Below are 22,388 nucleotides of genomic sequence, written 5' to 3' on the forward strand. Positions count from 1 at the left end.
ACACAATTTTTCTTCTCAACTCAAGGCACCTAATCCCACATTGCTCCATGGCTGTAAACAATACCCTGTAGCTGACGCAACTACCACAAGTGTAATGTAATCTAAGCTCTTCAGTGTAGATGGTGCGATGCATTTGCCAGCATAAAGTTCACTTTACGTTGGTCAATTGTTCACCAATTTATTTATTGCAACATCATACAGTACATTTTCAACTTTTGCCATTCTCAGTCGTTTCCCCTTTAGAACAGATTAATGGACCAAGATTCTGTCCACTAGAGAAATATATCCTTAAAAACAACAATTTAAAAAATGCTTCTCAGGGAACACTAAGTATCACCAGTGTGGGTATTACAATAATATTATTTCCAATGCATGTATTAGTCATGCATAGTTGCTCATTTGTACATTCAATATGTTTGCTCCTCAGTCACCATTCTCAAAATCAGCAATATGTTTTCCAGAATAAACATAACATTTTACCATCAATTGTACCTGGCTAAATTAAAAACAAAACAAAATGTAAATCAAAGTGCAACAGATAACTTTCAGAAATCAACATTTTTAAACAAAAGGCAACCGATAAGGCCAAAATTGAACAAATTTGAACCATTTCACCATTTCATAAATAACCGTCGATTTAATTCCCTTTTCTGCAGGACCAGTGCAGAACATTGGAGTGCATTGGAGGAGAGCTTTAAAGCACAGCAAACAGCAGCATTCCATTACTCCCCTCCGGGCAAGTGCTCAACCAAGATATACATGCTTTTTTTGCTCCACCATGTCTCAGTACAGTGTCACTTCAATCTCTCAGTCTGCCTGACACACTACCGGAATAAGGCCGTGATGAAACAATTTCCAAAGCCCCCTCGAAGCCCCTGGATTGCAGGTGCGGAAAACGCTTCAAGCAGGGTCGGATTAACGCACAGGCTACATATGGCTGAATCCTAGGGGTCCCCACTAGCCAGGAGCCCCGTGATTGGTCAAACGGGGGAAAACAATTTAGCTGAATTGCAGATGTAGTATTGAAATACTCATTTCTTGTTAATACTCCTCTCTATAGTTGGCAGACTTCATTTATATGTGCGAATTATGACACCGTTTATGTAATTTTGTCATGATTTTTTTTTTCTGCAGGGGGCCGATCGCAACCTGTAGCCTAGGGGCCCCAGGCCATTAATCCAGCCCTGGCTTCACCGATGTTATTCTATTTTTTTTTTGCTAACAGGTGGAGTCAAGGGTTTTGCAGAGCTACACTGAGATCGAGCCCTCTCGGAAATTGGTCTTCCCAATCAGTACGTTCAGTAGTGTCGACTTTCCCTCCTTGCTCTGACGCTGCGCTTCCTTGATGATGTCATCCAGCTCGGCTTCGTTTTCCCGGCCAACCAGGTACCCAATGCCTCCGAAACCATTGGCGACCGTGTGGTAGTCTGGTAGAGAGAAGCGGTGAGAGATGCTTAGGTCAATTCTGGGTGCAGAGTAACATAGCAACACTTTTTTTCCTTCAAATTTTGAATTCTACAGAAGCAACGCACAGTGGCTTACCGGAATAAAATAGAGAAGTTAAAACCACTGGAGCATCTTCAGATGTGGAAATTAACTTGTTTTATTGGGCAAGCGCCAAGACTGAAGAAGACGTGTGAACGTCAAAACATTAGAGTCTTCAGAGTTTTTCCCCTGCATTTACCAAGTCCTTTCCCTAGACGCACCAGATTGTGAAGCGCAGGAGCGCGGAGGATATCTCTCTTTGCTTAGTTAAAACCACTATATCACAACATGATTCTTGAGAAAATGGCTAAACCAGGTTTCAATGTTGAAAGAAAAAGTGAATTACAAAACAATAGGGTATATTCAATGTTGTGCAATCTTCCCTAATGCTGCTCAGCACTTACCTGTGAAAGCAAGACCACAGGCCACATTGCTTCCCAGGATGGGAACCTGCTCTCGGGATATCTGACTCCAGCAGGCATCGTTCCCCACCACAGAGATGACAGGAGTCTATGAGGAGGGGGAAGACAGTAGCAGGAAGGGGTATAAATAATAATTGAAATGTATCGATGCATTGATGCATCAATGTATCGGCTGCCGATTTAATCAAATCACATCGTATCGTGGGGCATTCATAAGCATCGAAAATAATTCTATATCGCTGGCCCCTGTCCAATGCGATAGCTCCATAACATAATAGAAGTGGAAAAGTAATTAGAAAAAAATCGAATCGAGTTGTATCGTATTGTGGGGAATTGCAGGGCCCTGCTTTGGTCAGTGGCCTAATTGTCACCTATTCACCTTTTGGGTCACTGACCTAATTGTCACCTCATCACCTTTTATTGATCCCCTAATCATCATTGTCTAAAATGATGTTATGATTCCATATATTTTTTCCCCTTTTGTTTCCCCTCTTGTTATTTTTAAAGGCTTTTTAGAAGGAAGGACCAGACGTTAACCCGTTGTAGAGAATTGTAGTTGCCCTGCATGAGATTCATGCTGAAACAACCATCATAAGATGATGATCAGCTTAATTATAACCCTACAAAAGAGTTCTTAAAAAGAGTGGCTCACAATCACAAAACAACAGCATTGATTAAGTCAATTAAACAGCATTGATGAAGTCAACTATGTCAAATCTCACACACATCCATTTTAGCCGGGTGCAGGGTCAACATAGTATATATAGTTCATGACAAGGCAAAGATGAACTGCACACACAAGCTCCCTTTTATCCATTTCATTTCATTTTCATTTTCATTTCATTGCCGCCTCGACCCTTCCTTAAAAGGTGCATTGTGTAGGATTTGTATTTGTTTATTTCCAGAATTCATGTTACCAGTTCACTTATGTTGCATTTTTCATGAATACTTACCACCACCATAAAATTCTAAGTATTCATTATGACTGGGAAAATTGCACTTTTCATACATGAAAAAGGGGATCTTCTCCATGGTCTGCCATTTTTAACTTCCAGAAATAGACATTTTTAGCTGCAAAAATGACTGTACTTTGGTCATACTGCCAAATATTATTTTATTATTTTTATTTTATGAATGATCATATTTGGCAATGGGCAGCACAGTTTCAATGAGCAGCATAGTTGCAATAGCTATTCTGGCCCAGAGCCGTTTAATAACAGAGTTACGTTACTCCTATAGACCTCTATGGTCCAATCTTGGAGCAATGGCGGCTCTCATGGAGCCTCACAGAGCGTTAACATGGAAATCCCCATTGACTTTAGTTCCATTAGAAGCATGGCCGTAGTCACATATGAGGTAAGGGAGGTCCGGACCTCACTTATTTTTAGAGAAAATAATATTTTTCATACATGAAAAAGGGGATCTTCTCCATTGTCCGCCATTTTGAATTTCCAGAAATCTTTTCAGCTGCAAAACATACTGTACAGCAGTAGTCTCCAATTAACTTTTCCTAAGGGCCAAATAATGTAGAGCAAGCGAGGCCGCGGGCCAGATAATAAATATATTAAAAATAATAAAAATGAAAATAAATAATAGAAACACTGTTGAAATATTAAAATATTATATTAGCTGTTGCAATATAGTGCCAGGGAGGAATGTAAATAAAGACCAACTGTGGACAGGTTAACGAGAGAGAGAGAGAGAGAGAGAGAGAGAGAGAGAGAGAGAGAGAGAGAGCACGTTCAACTGCTGAATGCATGTTCAACTGCTGAACGTGCTCTCCAGCAGAGCCACTTCAGTCACGGAGGGAGGGAGTGGGGAGAGAGATTTAGGCTACATGACAAGACCTAAAACAAATATAGGTCAATGTGCGCTAAAATCCCAATTCGATCGAGGAACCAAAGTCATTTCCATAGCGATTACATCTCATTGAACTCGTGCGCTGCATCTCACCTCTGTCTGAACAGAAAAGACGCAAGCCCATGCCACAGGTGGCACCCAGGCAGATGACATAGTTAGTTTCCAGGAATGCTCGTCTATATATTTCTTTATTGCAGTCGTTTTCGAAAGTCATATTAGTTTTCCTCCAACGCATTCCCGATATATCATGCATTCTCTGCTCAAATGATCTCGCATAACGCGCCTCTACCAAACTACGGGGAAAAATATCCTCCACATTTAGAATGGGCTACTACAGTACGCCAGCTAAAATGCAAAGAGGGTGATATCACAAATACACAAAAATAGTGCAGGGGAGGAGAATCGTCCAGATTTAACAGAGGACAGAGTGCTCTAACTGCATAACTGAGCGCTCAAGACTCTTCTGGTTGAACAGAGGGGAAACACGCTCATGAGCACCGTGCACCGTCGGGGCTGTCGGGGAGATGAGGTGGGCCATCAGGAATATTAAACCCTATTCTGCCTAACTACTAGCCTACGTATGTTTCCTGGACATTTCTGAAATTCGGGTTAGGGGTAGGGTGGAGCAAGGTAGCCTACTGTTCTCAGATGCTCCCGTGGCGCCTTCAAATTAGAAATGCGATACAGTTATACACGTGCGATACAGACATACACGTGCGATACAGAAATACAGATACGGTCAGCCAGACCTTGATTATTACGAGTGCAAGACAAAGCAAAACTGATATAACAAAGACATACAATAGAAGCAAAGGAGAATCGTTTACATTTGCAAACAGAAGAGAGTTGAGAAAACACCGGCGACTTGGCTTAAATAGGCCCTAACTGTGCGCTTCGCGCCTCATGACTCTCCAGGTTTAATAGAAAGGGCGCGGCTCACCGCGGCGCGCAGTCTGCACCCAGCAACGTTGACCTTCAGGAATACTCAGCTAATCTTCTACCTGGCTCTATATTTCCAAGACATTTTAAAGGAACTGGTTTCGTTTTTGTCCTCCCTTCTTTTGGTAACGACTGTTCTCTGGAGCTTGAATTGCGTTAACGTCTCTACATGTAGGCTACTACCGTGCATGATACTTCCAAAATACGGGATAATTGTCATCCAAACTTCACATAAATGTGAGTAAACAAAAGACAAAATGTATCTGGCCTGCTAAATACATAAAAATAGGGAAGGAGAGAATTGTCCTCATTTTCAACCAGAAGAGAGGAGAGTGCTTCGATACCGCACAAGGTCTGATGACCGAGGTAAACGCAATGATGAATAACGGCTTCTCTAGATGTCTAGGAGACAACAGATTGCACTTCACCATTTTCCCTCATTGTCAATGTCTGTCATGAGACTGTTATTATAAGATTTAACTGTTTGTGAATGCTTAGGAGAGATAACTGACGTTTTTGTGATCGAAAATCGCGCATGGACAAAAATAGACGCATTTATGGTTTCATTTTTAAGGACTTCATGGCGGGCCAGAAATTTGCTGCCCGCGGGCCGCAGTTGGCCCGCGGGCCGTTGTTTGGAGACCAGTGCTGTGAACTGTGGTCATACTAGTAAATATTAGTTCATTATTTAGCAGATATTCATGAAAAGACCAAAATTGGCAAAAGACAGCATAGTTTCAATGAGCAACATAGTTACAATAGATACTCTGGGCAACATCCTACACAGTGCACCTTCAAAATTTTCTGGTGCGCTGCGCGGGCACTATGGACCTCCCTTATTTCAAAATCCTGGCTACGGCCATGATTAGAAGTAGTATACTTAGTTCTAGGAGGTGGGCGTAGAACACAGAAAATGTGGAAATGTGGTTACGGTCATGTAATTCGTTTGTACTTAAAAGGACAGTTTGGTCAATTTCAACATGCAGTTGTATTGCTCACGCTACCCTTGACTTGTCAGTACCTGGTGATGCCACATTTTTCGGCTCAGCCCTTTCCGAGTTATGAGCAATTCTAATGGGGGCAGCGTTTGTTTACATTTAAAAAAAATGAAACATAGGCCAACTCCAAATATTTTCCCAAAAGGTACTGCTGTTTGCTAGTTGTCTGCTGATGTTGATGCTGATGTGAGTCCAGGGTAGTGTGAGCATTACAACTGCATGTTGAAATTGACCAAACTGTCCCTTTAATCATTGTTTGGCAATGGTTCTGTGTTAGTTTCCAGCGAACAGAAGTTTGCTGTTAAGAAATATTTTAATCTACGCGAGTCACATCACCAACCAACTTCTTGGTCCCCGGTTTGCACAACTCTTATTAGACGGCTCTGCTCTGGCCACAACCTCATGCTACCCTTGACTTGTCAGTAGCTGGTGACACTGCATTTTTCGGCTCAGATCTGAAGTATTCTAATGGGAGCCGATTTTGTTTAAATTAAAAACTTTCTTAACATAGGCCTACTCAAAATATTTCCCAAAAGGTATCGCTGTTTGCTAGTTGCCTGCTGATGTTGCATAAGTCAGGTACTGACAAGTCCACCGTAGTGTGAGCATTACAACTGCATGTTGAAATTGGCTGAACTTATCCTTTCACAGATGTACGTAAGAGTAATGGAGCAGCCGACAGAGTATTGTAAGCACTGCTGTTCTTTACCTTGTGTCGCGTGAAGGTGTCATACTCTGCCACACTGTAGCCAAGAGAACCATCCCCATAGACGATCCACACCTATCAATCAGACACAACCAGCCAAAAGTACACATCCTGGGGTTTCAATTCCGTGGTAAATTTTCCTCACTAGAAATATAAAATGTATAAATAAATCAAATATAAGGAATATTCAGCTGTATCGTCAAACGAGAAAGCAAGCGTCCGGGTAAGCATAGTAACGGTGCATGAGCCCACCTCTGAGTCTGGTCGGCACAGTTTGGCACCGAGAGCAAAGCCACCGCCCACACCCAAGGTCCCGAAAGCACCTGCGAGGAGAACAAAGGCTTTAAAACACTCGCCACACAGTATGGTGAATAGAAAAGAGCTGGTGAGATCTCAAAGTCATTCCCGTTTTGTATACATGGGTTCACCGTGTTTGTAAACATGATATTGTGAGGAGGGGCAAGACACTGAAAGCCAACCATGTGAGCTAATTTTTTGACTGACAGCGGTTTCCAACAATTAGAGGTTGAGTTGTGCGCAGTTAGTTTCACACAGTCAGGGGGAAACAAAAATGTTGAACCCATGTAAATACTATACATTTTTAAAGATCACTGTGTTGTAAAGTATACCCCTTTAATGTCTGCACTGCAATGAGCTCTTTCTAGGGCTGCACGATTATGGAAAAAATCATTATCACGATTATTTTGGTCAAAATTATAATCACAATTATTAATCACGATTATTTATTTTTGCAGATTTTTTTGAAAATTATAACAAGATGAAATATAACCAAGAATAAATTACATACGGGATGAGCAAAATAAAATTAATTGTAATAATTATGTAAAGGCAATAGCATGAAACTTAAGTGGACAGATTTCTGGCCAGAAACACCAGCCTGTCAGTATGTTCTGGCTTCAAGGACACTCTCAAAAGTAGGTCACTATTGCCACGATTAAATCACGATCAAAATCATGAGTTCGATTTCACTATTTTATCACGATTTTGATTATTTTTTCGATTAATTGTGCAGCCCTAGCTCTTTCAATCTCATAACTAGACGGCATTTCTGCAGAGACAATGCTATTAGTATGCTTGTAGTAGGCTTATGCACACACGCACACGCACCACACACACACCCTACACTTCTGCGTGTGTGTGTGTGTGTGTGTGTGTGTGTGTGTGTGTGTGTGTGAGTGAGTCTACATGAATATGTTGTGTGTGTGTGTGTGTGTGTGTGTGTGTGTGAGTGAGTCTACATGAATATGTTGTGTGTGTGTGTGTGTGTGTGTGTGTGTGTGTGTGTGTGTGTGTGTGTGTGTGTGTGTGTGTGTGTGTGTGTGTCTGGGTGAGAGTGTGTGAGTGTCTGTGTGTGTGTGTCGGAGAGAGACAGAGAGAGAAAGAGAGAGAGACAGAGTGAGAGAGAGAGAGAGAGAGAGACAGAGAGAGAAAGAGAGAGAGAGAGAGAGGTGTAAGTGTGAGAAAGTGTCTGTTGGCGAGCATATGTATGAGTATGTTTCAGGTGCCTTTCAGCAATGGATGGGTAGGGAGAGGTAAGGGTGTATACAGTGGCCACAACAGCATATTAGGCCACGGTTGCCCAGGAGACGGCTGGCAACAGCTGAGTAATATGTGACGATTCAGAGCCGGTGCATGGCGATTCCCAAAGGCCGAGGTGAAAGCGAAAAATGTAGAATAATAATAATAAGTAGACTGCTTTTCGGCAGGGACAATGCTATTAGTATTCTTGTGGCTTATGCACACACACACACACAGCTGCCCTAAACACACGCAGAAGTGTAGGGTATGTGTGTGTGAGAGAGTGAGAAATTAGATTCTACATGACTGTGTGTGTGTGTGTGCGTGCGTGTGCGTGTGCTTGTGCGTGCGTGTGGGAGAGAATGTGAGAGACAGGCACACAGTGTGTGTGTGTGTGTGTTGGTGAGTGCATGTATGTGGATGTTTCAGGTGCCTGTCAGCCATGGATGGGTAGGGAGAGGTAAGGGTAGGATTCGAACCTGCAACCCTCTGAGAGACCAACATCCTACCCATTAGGCCACTGCCACTTACTGTGCACAGTGGCCACAGCAGCATAATGCCACGGTAGCCCAGGTGACAGCAGAGTTCTGAAGTTCTACAAGGCTGCATGTGTGTGTGTGTGTGTGTGTGAGTGTGTGAGTGAGTGACTGAGTGAGTCTACATGAATATGTTGTGTGTGTGTGTGTGTGTGTGTGTGTGTGTGTGTGTGTGTGTGTGTGTGTGTGTCTGTGTGTGAGTGTCTGTGTGTGAGTGTCGGAGAGAGACAGAGAGAGAAAGAGAGAGAGAGAGAGAGAGAGAGAGAGAGAGAGAGAGAGAGAGAGAGAGAGGTGTAAGTGTGAGAAAGTGTCTGTTGGCGAGCATATGTATGAGTATGTTTCAGGTGCCTTTCTGCCATGGATGGGTAGGGAGAGGTAAGGGTGTATACAGTGGCCACAACAGCATATTAGGCCACGGTTGCCCAGGAGACGGCTGGCAACAGCTGAGTAATATGTGACGATTCAGAGCCGGTGCATGGCGATTCCCAAAGGCCGAAGTGAAAGCGAAAAATGTAGAATAATAATAATANTAAGACTGCTTTTCGGCAGGGACAATGCTATTAGTATTCTTGTGGCTTATGCACACACACACACACAGCTGCCCTAAACACACGCAGAAGTGTAGGGTATGTGTGTGTGAGAGAGTGAGAAATTAGATTCTACATGACTGTGTGTGTGTGTGTGCGTGTGCATGTGCATGTGCGTGTGCGTGCTTGCGGCGTGTGTGTGTGAGAGAGAATGTGAGAGACAGGCACACAGTGTGTGTGAGAGAATGTGTGTTGGAGAGCGCATGTATGCAGATGGTTCAGGTGCCTTTCAGCAATGGGTGGGTAGGGAGAGGTAAGGGTGGGAATCAAACCTGCAACCCTCTGACAGACCAACACCCTACCCATTAGGCCACTGTCACTTACTGTGTACAGTGGCCACAGCAGCATATTAGGCCACGGTTACCCAGGTGACAGCAGAGTTCTAAAGTTCTACAAGGCTGCATGTGTGTGTGTGTCAGGGATTAAAATTAACTTTTTTCACAACCGTCCCGGAACCGTCCCGACAATCATTGTGAACCGTCCCGAAAATGTGCATAATTTTTTATGGTCTCTGCGACAGTGAAAAGGTGGACATATTTTTGGATGAGGGGTTCGAGGGTTCTCCCCCAAGAAAAAAAATGTTTTTTAGATGCCATTTCATGCATTTTAATGCATTTTAATCAACCAGGTGTCTGACTTTATACTGTGCCATTTTACCCTTTGATAGGCCTAGACTAGGCTAGTTAACATTGTTCTTTCCATCATGCTAAAGGTGACAGTTTGGCTGTCAATGCTGAGTAAAATGTGCAGCTTTATTTTTACACTGTCATATCCTCTAAAGTTTTGCAAGTTGTCAAATGGTATTGACGCACATCAATGTCACAACCCTGCTCTCCATGTGAAAGCTGAGATCGTGAGAAACGTGTGTGTCCCCGTGTACTGTAGATGAAATGCATGTGGGTATGTGTGTGTGTGTGAGGGTATGCATCTTTGTGTTGTTGTGTATGTGTGAATATGTATGCATGGGAGTGTATCTCGCTCTGCTCTTCTTGCTGACCTGGGTCCAGCCAGCGCAGCGGCCCGCGGGGCCTCATGATGTAGGCAGCGCTGCCCACAAAGTCTCCGCCGTCGGCCACGATGATGCTGTCCTCGGCCATGAGCTCGTCCACGCGGTGCAGCACGCCCAGCGGGTTCAGGTGCAGATCAGTCTTCTCATCCGCCTTCGCCCTGCACGTAAAAGTAGAGGGAACATTCCAGGAAATCAAAAACCCACTGTATTTGAGTGAAAAGAGTAATGCCTTGTGTACACATGGTCAAACAGTCCAGGCAGGCAGCAAAGCAAAGCAACCTCAAAACATCAGGGAAACTCTGCCATATTTGACTTTAGGGACCGTGTTCTTTTCTTTGAAGGCCTCATTTTTTTCCTGCTAACTCAAATGAATAGAGGAAAAATAAACGAGGCATTCAACGAAAAGAACACGGTCCCTGAAGTCAAATATGGCAGAGTTTCCCTGATGTTTTGAGGTTGCTTTGCTGCCTCTGGCACTGGACTGCTTGACCATATGCATGGAAGTATGAAGTCTGAAGACTATCAACAAATTTTGCAGCATAATGTAGGAGTCCACCCCTGAATGCATAGAAAACCTATGGAGAGAACTCAAAATGGCAGTGTGTAGAACATACCCTTCAAATCACCTCAAGGATGGGCTAAAATTCCAACAGAGCATGGTAGGAAACTCATTGATGGTTATCAGAAGTGGTTGTTCGTAGTTATTTTGTTTAAATGTTGTGTTACCAAGTATTAGGCTGAGGGTGTCAATACTTCTGTCCGGCCCATTTTTGGAGTTTTGTGTAGAATGGTCATTCATTTGACTTTTTTGCATTCTCTTTTGTGTTTTTTCATTGCAAGACAAACAAATGAAGATATTAATAACAAAGCATTTGTGATTACAATCATTTTCTGGAAGAAATTGAGTATTATCTGACAGAATCGAAGGGGTGCCAATACTTTTGGCCATCACTGTAGGTTGCGCTTGGTGTACACAAGGTATTAGGGAACATTCCAGTAGATGAAAAATCACTGCATTTGAGTGTACAGGTTGGGGAAACCTTCAAACAGATGAAAACTTGCTATATTTGAGTGGAAAGAGTGTGGAAACAACATTGCAGCACATGGATGTAGATTTGATTTTTTTTTTTACTTGAATTTGACTTCAATTTCGACTCAATTTAAAGCAAATCCTGAGCCTGTATTCACAAAGAAGGGTGAAAAAGTAGCTACTAACAGGTGAATTAGGGAGAAATATGGACTCATAATGTGGACTGTTCCTTAGGAGGAGTGCCTTACTATTCCTGAAAAAAGTCATACTACCATAGTACTACACTACTATGACATTACGCAGCCTTTAGTTCATCGCCATTTTGGTTACAACAAACATACAACAGGGGATTTGTCTTAATGCATTAAAAATAAGAAATCATGGGCATGCCAGTCATAACTTAGGATTCCTTTTTTTCACCCATACTGGCGTAATTTACAAAGACACTTGGCACTAAAACTAGGGTGAAACAAGGAATCCTAAATTGTTAGGACTAAGAAGATTAGATGTAGTCCAGACTGCAGAGGCCTCCCAGTCTCAACGCAATAGGACCAATTTGTAAAGCATGTGAAGGCAGCATGCTGTAATCTCTGTGAATGCAAATGTGGAATGTTGGAAGGAATGCAGCGACACCATCAAATGCAGCATTGCACAGCACACGCCTACCTGCACAGATCGCCAAACGAGCCATTAACCCATTTTAGCCTGATGACTTGTATGTGTTGTTTTCCCCTTTGATGCCCACATATACGCACATATACGCTGCGTTCAAGCTCTTGAAATTTTAGCTTTTTTAATGAAAATGTGGGTATGTTACAGCGGAATAACAACATTCTAATGCAATATCAGGGTCTTGAGGTTTAAATGCAACATATTTGATGTTTTTATGTGCATAAGAGGTTTTTACAGGCTGAGGGCAACTTTCCCGACAAGGGCTTAGGCATTCAGCAGGCGTTTTTGTAGGTGTTTCAGGCATCAATGGGTTAAGTAAGTGCAAGCAGGCCAGTGCATACCTACACGGCTTATGTTTAAAGGCCGTTTTGTGTCTTTGTTGGTGATAGGACAGTCGAGAGAGTATGACAGGAAGAGAGTGGGAGAGAGAGCAGAAGCTGAAGCTTTATGAACTTTTAGGAATTGCCATGCATCAGAACTTAAGGGCAGTGTATGTAACATGTTAGGTAGTTAAATCAATTGCAGAAGTCATGTTGCCCATTCAGAAAATTCTTCTTTCCATCATGATCAATTTCTAAGTATCCATTATGACATTTTCCATACACTCCTTGTCCACCATTTTAAATTTGTAGTAGGCCTAATCTTAAGCTGCAAAACGTATTGTATTTTGTTTTTGATCTGGATTTTTTAAAGGTGAGGGATGGAAAACCCATTACCGATTTGCTTTCTCTTTGGTAATGTCTCCCTGTTTCAAGCTCTGGGGCCAGTCTTCTGGGCACTTGTAGCCTTTCAGTCCCTTGGAAAGGCGGTGTAAGAAAGACCCTGCATCTCCTGCAAAAGACATAGGAGATGAGAGACAAGAGATGTTTGAGAGGCAGGAAAGTAGGGTAGTTATTTTCTCAATTCTCTTGAAGGCTTAACTTTTAATACTGCACACTGTTCCTGTATAACACACTGATAATAAAAATGAGTATTTATAAGGAATATTTTTAATAATCAAAAATGTAAAGCTTAGCTAAATGCTTTATGCAATTATATTTTCATCACCATCACTATCATCATTTAATTTCATTTATTTTTACAAACTCCCACATTCAGTCTGCATCTCCAAGAGCACGATACATTCTTCACACAGCTCGAGTGGCCATACAGTATGTGTTGTGCCTGAGGGGTGTGTGCAGGTGCAGGCCATACCCTGAATGGCCACCGTTGGTTTCCAGAACATGTCCGAGTTCTTCAGCAGCTGGCTCTTGTCCCTGTTGACCGCGATGATCTTGCTGCGTCGGTTAAGCACTCGCCCATAACTCAGCCGGAAGTCACACACTGTGCCTGTAATAAGCACATTGCATCGGCATCACATTTGTACCACACAACAGCAAAACAGCATGCCTCCTCGCATACCAGAACTGTAAATGGTTCTGATTGTCTGGGCGAAAACCATAAAAATAATTCTAAAGCGCTATATGAAACTTGTATTATTATTATTATTATTATTATTATCATCATCATTAATATTAATAATAATAATAATAATAATAATTCACCTCAAATAATGTCATGAACTAATTTCATAACTTCTTTAAGTGTATCCCTACCAACACACACTTGACTTAAGGCAAAATACCAGACATCCTTCTGTCCTGGGTTGGTCGAAATATATATATTTTTAAGTGTGAACAACCGCCTAAAGCTTTCAAAAGGGCGTTACCTGCTAGCACCACCAGGTCAGCGTCCTTTAGGGCATCGCGCCTGTTCTGCCTGATGTGTATGGGGCTGTCTTTACCCAGCATGCCCCGAGACATTCCACCCAGGAAACATGGGATACTCAACTCCTCTAAGGCTTTCCTACATAGACATAACAGTGCACCATTTATGTTCATATTCTTTGCATGCACATAAAATATATTGACAAATACAATATTTAGATTGGTGCCGTCACGCAATCACGCGGGGCATGATGCTGTATGTTGGTAACCGTTCATAAACCTGGATGAGCATTTTTGCTGGTTTGTGTTGTTACAAATACGGACAATCAGGCTCAGTGCTCACAGTACTGAAATTTATCTTTGTGTCATCGTAAAAATGGTAAGCCAGTATTAGAGCAAAGAAGCAAGGATTCATTGAAAGGACTTGTTGTTAAATATCCCTAGTAATACACCATTTGTAGGATGGGTGGGCGCCACACAGCTTCTCAGCGGGACACATCATCAGTTGTGTACCTGAGCATCACTGAGTGTTTCGGCCATTTATCACAAAACACCCTCCGCCGAATAAAAACATGCATGTCAAAACAACATATGTCTGTGGACATATACCAGAAATAGTTATAGAGAACAGACAGGTGTTTATGCATGATCATCTATGAAGCCATTCATGTCAATATTGCTGACAATGTATAAATGCACGTTTTCATAGTTTGATACATGTAATTTATACACGCACACACCGATACCACTAATCCAGGCATACAGTATGTCTTAATTGAAATGTTACACCAGGGATTTTATAATGTTGGTTTGCGGTGGCACCCATAGATCAAAAAGCTGAACTTGGTGGGCTAGAATAAGTGGTGGGCTAGAATAAGTGGTGTTGTTTCATGGGGCCTATTCTACAAAACTGGTTCAGGATAAGTTAAGTTTAAGTTAAGAGGTAAATAATCTAATAGAAGAGCCTGGAGTCCTCATTTTCTCAAGAAAAGCTCTTGCATTAGATCATGTACCTCTTAACTTAGCCTTAACTTATCCTGAACCAGCTTTGTAGTATAGGCCCCATGGAGTCTCGTGTCTGTCTCACCTGATATCGTCCACTGGAGTGGGAGGCAGCGTAGCCTGGCTGCCCAGGAGAATGACGGGCTTCTTGGCTCGACTCACCAGCTCTATACACCTCTGCACCTGCATGGACATAGCATTGGATTGCATACTTTACTATTTACCATACATACTTTAATTTACTACAGTACACAGTACACCTCAGCTGGCAGGTGCGTCAGAGATGGCCTGTGGGTCACTCAGCAGACAATTTGAAAAAAAAAGTCACACACACTGACCAGTTTGCTGTTTTTCTTTAAAGGTACACTGTGCAAGATTTTTAGTTGTTTATTTCCAGAATTCATGCTACCCATTCACTAATGTTACCTTTTTCATGAATACTTACCACCACCATCAAATTCTAAGTATTCATTATGACTGGGAAAATTGCACTTTTCATACATGAAAAGGGGGATCTTCTCCATGGTCCGCCATTTTGAATTTCCAAAAATAGCCATTTTTAGCTGCAAAAATGACTGTACTTGGGACATACTAGAAAATATGTTTATTACTTTGTAAACTTTCATGTAAATATCAAATTTGGCAATAGGCAGCCCAGTTTCAATGAGCAGCATAGTTGCAGTACCTTTTTTGACCATTTCCTGCACAGTGTCCCTTTAATACACAACGTTTCGGTCCTAGAACTTCATCAGGTTTCAAAGTGTCATACTTTACCTTACGACCATAACAGCATGGCAAAGCAAACACAAATATAGATACAAATACAGACACAGTGACAACCTATTGGCATACATGCAAGCATCTATTCCAGTGTGGCCACACAGCACAAAGAAATATCTTGCATTCCTCTGTTTAGAGTCTGAAAGTGCAGCTATTATGCCGTCTTTCGAATCAACAAGTCGACACAGGAAGTGGTGCATAAAATGACCTCAGTGGACATGTGGGAACATTATCATTCGCAAATAAAACTCATAGCCATCTAGAGTCCTTTTAAATGTGTTCGTTGTGCAGGTGCACATAGCATGTCTTAACACCATCAGAGCGCATCTGATGAATGACTCCCTTTGCATTTCGTATCTGTGACAACGGGCTGGGTAAAGCCAGAGAGACAGGCCGGCACACGTTTTTGGGATGCAGTCGACCGTGACCTTTTCAATGTCACTCGGTGTGTCTGTGCACAGATCATATGTCTTAGAACCAGCAGAAAGTATGTGGTGCATGACCTTTCGTGCATTTTAAGACTGCCACAACTGGACCTATGGTTAGGCAACACAGAAGCCTGGCACACATTTTTGTCAGTTTACACACTCTTGTAAAACTGATTTATACTTTGCCACTTGACAGCACCTGATCTGTGAGAAGGACAGCCAGACTGACCTGTTCATTTGTGGCCTGAGGGATGTCAACAGGCAGCGGCGATGCGTCGCGGGCCTCCCAAGCTCCAGCAAATAAGTTTGACAGGTGATTCTGAAGGTACCTTGTTTAGGGGGGGGGAAGTATGCTTACATTTTTTTTAAAATTCTGAGTAACACATTTCTACAATCCACTTTGGCTGCTTACTAATACTGTTTACAATCCTCAACACAAGTCAATTTTTGTATTTCTCCCCAAAAATATGTGTTTTTTAATACAATAAAATAGAATAAGGCAGAATAGAATAAGGTATTATGAGAGTGTTTTCCTCCTACCAGGTAACGATTTTCCCCATTAGGCCTTTGGGAGGGTTCTTGACTCCAAACTCCTTGGACACCAAGTGGTACGGGTAGAGGGTGTCGATTGGGAATTCCACAAACACAGGGCCTAGGAAGCACACAAGGGAGACGGTAAAAGCTAGCTAAAATACACCTGCACTCTGTATGGTGGTCCTGTCAGTCCTGTGAATGTTTATGTCCTTCATGGTATAGAGAGAAACGTAATTTCAATTTCCTTGTATGACCTGTGCATATGAAGAAACTGACAATAAAAGCTGACTTGACTTGACTTGTATAGGGCAACAGTTAAGTCAACAGGTAAATATTGCAGGTATGTGGGGTATCGTCTTCTTTAACAACATGCAACCCATGTCTGTACTGTGAGGGTGGCATTATCCATTCGAATGGGTATGGCAACACAACATCAGTAAAGAGTAAAACATTCAAAACACACAGAAAGATTACATTTATATATTTATCCTTTTTAATCTCTTATAGTAGGTGCGCCATGAGTCAATCAGTCTTTGTGTGCATCTCTCCCAGTAGTAATGTTATGATTGCCAATCCCGAGCCAGCAGTAGCCGGACTGCCTCAGGCCTTACCGGGAGTCCCAGACTGGGCAATGGCCAGGGCCTTTCTGACGATCGGCACGATCTCCCTGATGGTCCGTACTGATGCACAGAACTTGCACAGAGGCTTGAAGAGGGACATCTGATCAATGTCCTGCAATGCTCCTCTGCCCTGCACACAAAACAAACCAGAGCACATATTCACAAAAAAAGTATTAAGGCAAAAGCATTAAGAGAGCAAAAGAGTAACTGTACCGTACACATACAATCAAACAGGGCCTGTTTTCACAATGAAAGCTAAAAGAAATAGTATGCAACAGGCCTTCACCCTAAACATACTGTATAGGAAAGAAGACTACTTATCTTCTTCCCACTTCAAGCGCAACAGTCATATCCACATTGCCTAATTACATATAACAAAACATACAGTACACTTCCCTTTTCACTACATGCTATAGATCATGCAAATAACAACTCAGGCAACAAGCTGACAACTGTCTTGTATTTAACCACTATGTCATGCATGTCTTCCAGGGACAAACAGAACTATGGTAAAAATTACCAATTCAGATAAACATTGACATCAATTAGAATTTTAAAGTCTTCACAAACACCAGCAAGCATAGTTTAGGGAAGCACTGTAAAAAGGCGTGCTTGTGATCAGCATTTCCTCCTATGGTACAACCTTTGACCCATATGTGACAGTGCTGCCACCTAGTGCGTGTAGGACAGCTTTGCTTTGTGCTCAGTGTAAGATATTCAAACTCATGTGTCAATGATTAGGCAGAACTATGTACTGTAGGTAGGCTCTACCGTGGCGCTAATGGTAGGGCACTCGTCTGCAACACGGCAGACCCGCGTTCGATTCGGACTCGGGTCCCTTGTTGGCCCTTCCCCGTCTCTCTCCCAACTTGCTTCCTTCCACTATCCTATCTGCTGCAGCCCATCTGCCTCAAGACTTGATGTGCTGTGCGTTCAGATGCTCTTATGCATACCTCGGTTGTAACAAGATGTTATGTAATGCTGCCTATGTGTTAGCTTGAACTAGTCTGGTCGTTCTCCTCCTCGTCTCGACCACGTCTACATCCCTAAATGCATTGAGTCACCGCCATGAGATTGCCGTGTATGTTCAAATAGTGTACATGAGTGTATGTTAAAATAGTGTGCACATCACAATGTAGACTAATTGATTACTGTAGTTGTAGTTGTTGTTTTGAGCATTTTAGATGTTGAATATATGCCCATGTGTGGCCAGGCCACATTGTGATTGTGGCTAAGCGATAATGGGCTAACCAATCACAGCCGGAAAATGTGAATGTCTCATCTGTGGACACAAAACATGTTGCCTTGAGATGTAAGAGAGGGGCCTCAGAGTCTAAGTTTGGTTGGATGCATTGGATTACACTTTACTCAATAGTGTACCTGTTATATTAATTGGGTACAGTGTAACAAAGTATGTAAGAACATGTAGTGTTTTGTACTTGAACTGTAACTTAGGGTTACTGCAGGCAGGAATAGCAGAGAGAGTAGAGAGAGAGAGGTTCCATTGGCCCATTGTTTCCGGGTTCTATTATTGCAAGGGGGAGGGGGGTGAAATCCCCCTTTAGGCAGACCTAGGCAGACCTAAGGACTGTTCTATTCAATGCTAGGAGTATTATGACACGTCCCTTTAGGCAGACCGGAACCTGGTCACGTTAGGTACCCATAGCAACCTATTACAATGGCATATCTCTATATACTTAAAGAATCTCTGGGAATAGGGTTAGGTATGTACAGTACAGTGTAAGTACGTAACATTACACGTCAATAGATGCGACACCGTGAAGTGTTCCCGAGAACTGACCTGCAGCATGGTGCCTGCTGCACCTCCAATCAGGAGCAGAGGAGACTCAGCCATCTGGGCGTTCTTCACCGCCGTCACGGTGTTGGTGAGGCCTGGGCCGGCCGTCACTGCAGCCACACCCACCGTGCCTGGGGCAAACGAAAAACAAACGTTTCTGTCTGATGATCTGTCTGGACGCCGTTTCTCCACAGCGTCGTACGTAGTTGGCAATGGGAAATTGCATTACAACCAAGTAAGTTGCCAACTTAGTTAGCAACGACACTGTTGAGAAACGCACCCCTGACTCTTTCTTGTGTTTGATATTCATGTTATTAAGGTATGCAAGCAAGGGTTGCCACATCTGCGATGCCTGCAGTTAACAGAAACAAACATTTCTGTCTGATAATTTAGCACTCTTTCGGATATATTTGGCAGATAAGTTATATAGATATGGAAACAAGGGGAGCCACACATACGATACCAGTGTTAAACGAAAAAACCTTTCTACCTCATATTTAATTTAATCAGAACCCCTCTAGATATACTGTGTTTCATACTCAGGTCATTTAGATATGCAAGCAAGGATAATAATAATAATAATAATAATAATAATAATAATAATAATAATAATAATAATAATAATAATAACAATAATAATTGTATTTGTATAGCACTGTATCATACAAGGCATGCAACTCAAAGTGCTTAACAATTGGGAAAATAAACATCATTGTTAGAGATGGATTTAAAAGGAGAGGTAGAGAGGAGAGGCAGAAATAGCAGGAAGGCAGAGGAAGAAAAGATAGATAGAGATTGTAGAGTCATAAGGTCAACGTATGTAGGTTAGGACCAGGATTCTTAGAGGCGTAAGGTCCATAGTGGCTGGGTCTACCATAAGTCATAGATAGTCACACCGAATTTGGGCGCTCAGATGTGGCCCCTGGTGGCATCAGGGGTGAGGAAAAACTCCCTTTCGCTTGATTCATAGTTTGTAGGGGGGGAACAACTCAATAGTGACACATGACCTGAGGAATATCTCAACATGCTGTTCTATGAGGGAACGCATGTTCGTGTCTTGAAAAGTTGCGCTTGTTTCCCAAAAAATGCATTTCTTAACAGGTTATGGGCAGCCTCTTTATGTTCAGAGCCAAAGTCCACAAAACGGTGTGAAGGGTCATTGCAGCAGGACTGTGTGCAAACCTATTACAACAGACACAAGAGACCTTCAAGACATGTTTACTTGTCTTGCCCTTGAAGCTTGAGAGAAGACAGGAGAGTATTAAATCACCCTCAAAAAACATACTTGCAAAATGATGACAACCATACACAAACTACAGTACGTGGAAATATTTACTACATCCTGGACGCCTTCCTGTCTCTGGTGGGGGTTTTCTTTCCACAAAAAATAATGTCGCCCCTAAAATACTGTTGCCCTGGTTGATGGTGCAACGGAAGCCATAAGCACTCAATCCATGCCTTCATTTATGGAGTGCCAGTAAGTTGATTACAACTCATCCCTTATGCACATTACTTAATATCTATCATGATTAAGTTGTAATTAAGATCTGTTATCACTGTCGATGTATAGACCTATTTCCCAGAAAGAATCATAATGATGGTTATACTACTAAAGGGAAGGCATCATCCTCACCACTGCTCTGTGCATCAAGAACATTACTGCAGCGTGGACTATACATATATCGACAACCCATACATAAACCATTTTGTGGTGCAGCACCACAGGATAAAAACAGCACCACAAGTTGGTCAACACTTTTACACGCATGCACGTTGTGGCCCAATGTGTTTTTTGCCCATAGCACCACACAGTGCTATTTGGTACTGCTACTGCAAACATGGCACATGTTCTGTGAGAGCTTGGTGATAAACAAAATGATTAAGTGGATGAAGAAGTGGATGAAGAGGATGAAGTGCCTTTGATGTACCTGAGAGACGTGCCACTGCGTCTGCAGCAAACACGGCTGTGGCCTCGTGCCTCGTGTCCACGATTCTGATGCCCACCTTCTCACACGCCACCAGTATGGGGGATATGTGGCCCCCGACCAGCGTGAAGACAAACTTGACCCCGTGGGTACGGAGCACCTCTGCCACGCTCTCGCCACCATGCCGCGGACTTTTTGTCTCTGTCTGAGGGATACGAGATTGAAAATATGGTTGTTCAGGAAGACATGTCTCATGCCTTTATGTAGCTTTATGTATGATATTCAATTGTGATATCTGTGGTACTCTATCCAAAGCAAGCACTATAGCATCAGATGGTGTGCACAATGGTTTCAATAGTTCAATGGGGGGAGGGGGGGAGGTAGTCTGCTGTGTTGACATAGTAGACTTTTACTCTACATGCAATTAGGGGTCATCCCACCATGGACTTTGGTTACCAAACGATGATTGAGCAATATACAGAAAAATACATTTCACACAAGTTTGGAATGAAATTGAATCAGCTGCTCTCCTACATGTGATGACCAGGCATTAGAGACACAAACAACCCAGTTCAGTAGACTATTGTGTGTTTTAGGCGGAGTGGGGGCGTGGAATGTGGACTCAAAACACTATGAGCAGTCTGTCAAGTTGATCTCGTGCGGCCTATCTGGGTCGTTGCAATTGTCCGTCGTGGCATTGCATGATGATTCTGAAAGAGCTCCGAGTATACTTTCTTGCTCAGCAAGATATTGTGGGTTTTAAACTGGATAGTCACTCACTATTCTCCAGTTGAAATATATTAGGTTAGCCTAGCCTAGGCTATTTAATTCAGGCAAACTCTTACCTACACACCTTCACAGCAATTGAATTCAACAGTTCACACACATGCAAAGTTATATGCAATCAACCCAGTTGCATAATCCATGCCACTAAATGGAAATATGCCTACGCATTAATAAGACACTGCGATCACATTGGCCAGGTGATGGTCTGGGGGAATCATTTAAGTGGCCTGAAAGTGCACCTACCTTGTGGAAGAGCTGGTACAACACGCCAAGCTTATAGGCAGCAAAAGTAAGCCCTCCCAAAATAATACCGAGGGAGCATCCTAAAATGGTACTTATGTCAACATCCATATCTTCGAAGCAGCTTGATAAAACACTTTAAGGCTGGAAGAGGATAGCTCACGTGCTATCTAACCAGTGGTAGCCAAGTTAGCTGAATAATGTATGACAACAATATACGGAAACCCTATGCCAAACAAACTGTCAAGTTCCCTTGCCAGACAATCCTGCTAAAATTCCCTAACACCACACACTGTCATGTGTATGCAGTCATAACATCTTGTGTGATGCCTAACCAGCAACAAAAATCGCAACAATGACAGGTCGCTCCATACAAAAAGAAAGCGAAATGTCAACTTGAATGACCGATCCGATGTCTCCACTGCACCTAGCTGCTCTGTTGCTTCCCCCCTGTTGTGTGAAGATCCACTACGTCCGTAACACACCGAGATTTGCGACTGATACGCAGATTTTGTAAGCGTACGTTGTCTTGTGAATAGAAATCTTACGGAGGGAGCATCGTCAAGTGTCCAATCAAAGACCGTGGATCTATCTTTGGTCCAATCCGGCTGTAGCTCGCCAGCTTTTCACTTCCTGGTTCCGGACTGGAGTGAGGTGAAAGTCTGCTGGTTTATGATGCTACTACCACAGCCATAAGCTATAATTTTAAAAGTGAACATCAAGTAATGTGTATTTTATGTGTAGGCTACGTAGCACATCTTTCGTTTCATACTAATGTGGAGATTT

General features: G+C 42.5%; 1 protein-coding gene across 1 annotated transcript; it reads right to left on the reverse strand.

Annotated features, from left to right (window-relative positions):
• Window positions 1-162: 162 nt before the first annotated feature.
• Window positions 163-22,041, reverse strand: ilvbl (ilvB (bacterial acetolactate synthase)-like). The gene is made up of 15 exons (XM_063205506.1): window positions 21,606-22,041; window positions 20,580-20,781; window positions 18,655-18,782; window positions 16,845-16,983; window positions 16,240-16,351; window positions 15,929-16,028; window positions 14,577-14,674; window positions 13,492-13,628; window positions 12,978-13,112; window positions 12,500-12,614; window positions 10,070-10,239; window positions 6,663-6,733; window positions 6,414-6,485; window positions 1,890-1,995; window positions 163-1,427 (listed from the first exon to the last, which is right to left on the reverse strand). Exons 1-15 carry the CDS (start codon window positions 21,711-21,713, stop codon window positions 1,249-1,251), a joined length of 1,872 nt encoding a protein of 623 aa, XP_063061576.1. The 5' UTR covers window positions 21,714-22,041; the 3' UTR covers window positions 163-1,248.
• Window positions 22,042-22,388: the final 347 nt, after the last annotated feature.

This window comes from Engraulis encrasicolus, chromosome 8 (genome assembly GCF_034702125.1).
Source record: "Engraulis encrasicolus isolate BLACKSEA-1 chromosome 8, IST_EnEncr_1.0, whole genome shotgun sequence".
Classification (NCBI taxonomy): domain Eukaryota; kingdom Metazoa; phylum Chordata; class Actinopteri; order Clupeiformes; family Engraulidae; genus Engraulis; species Engraulis encrasicolus.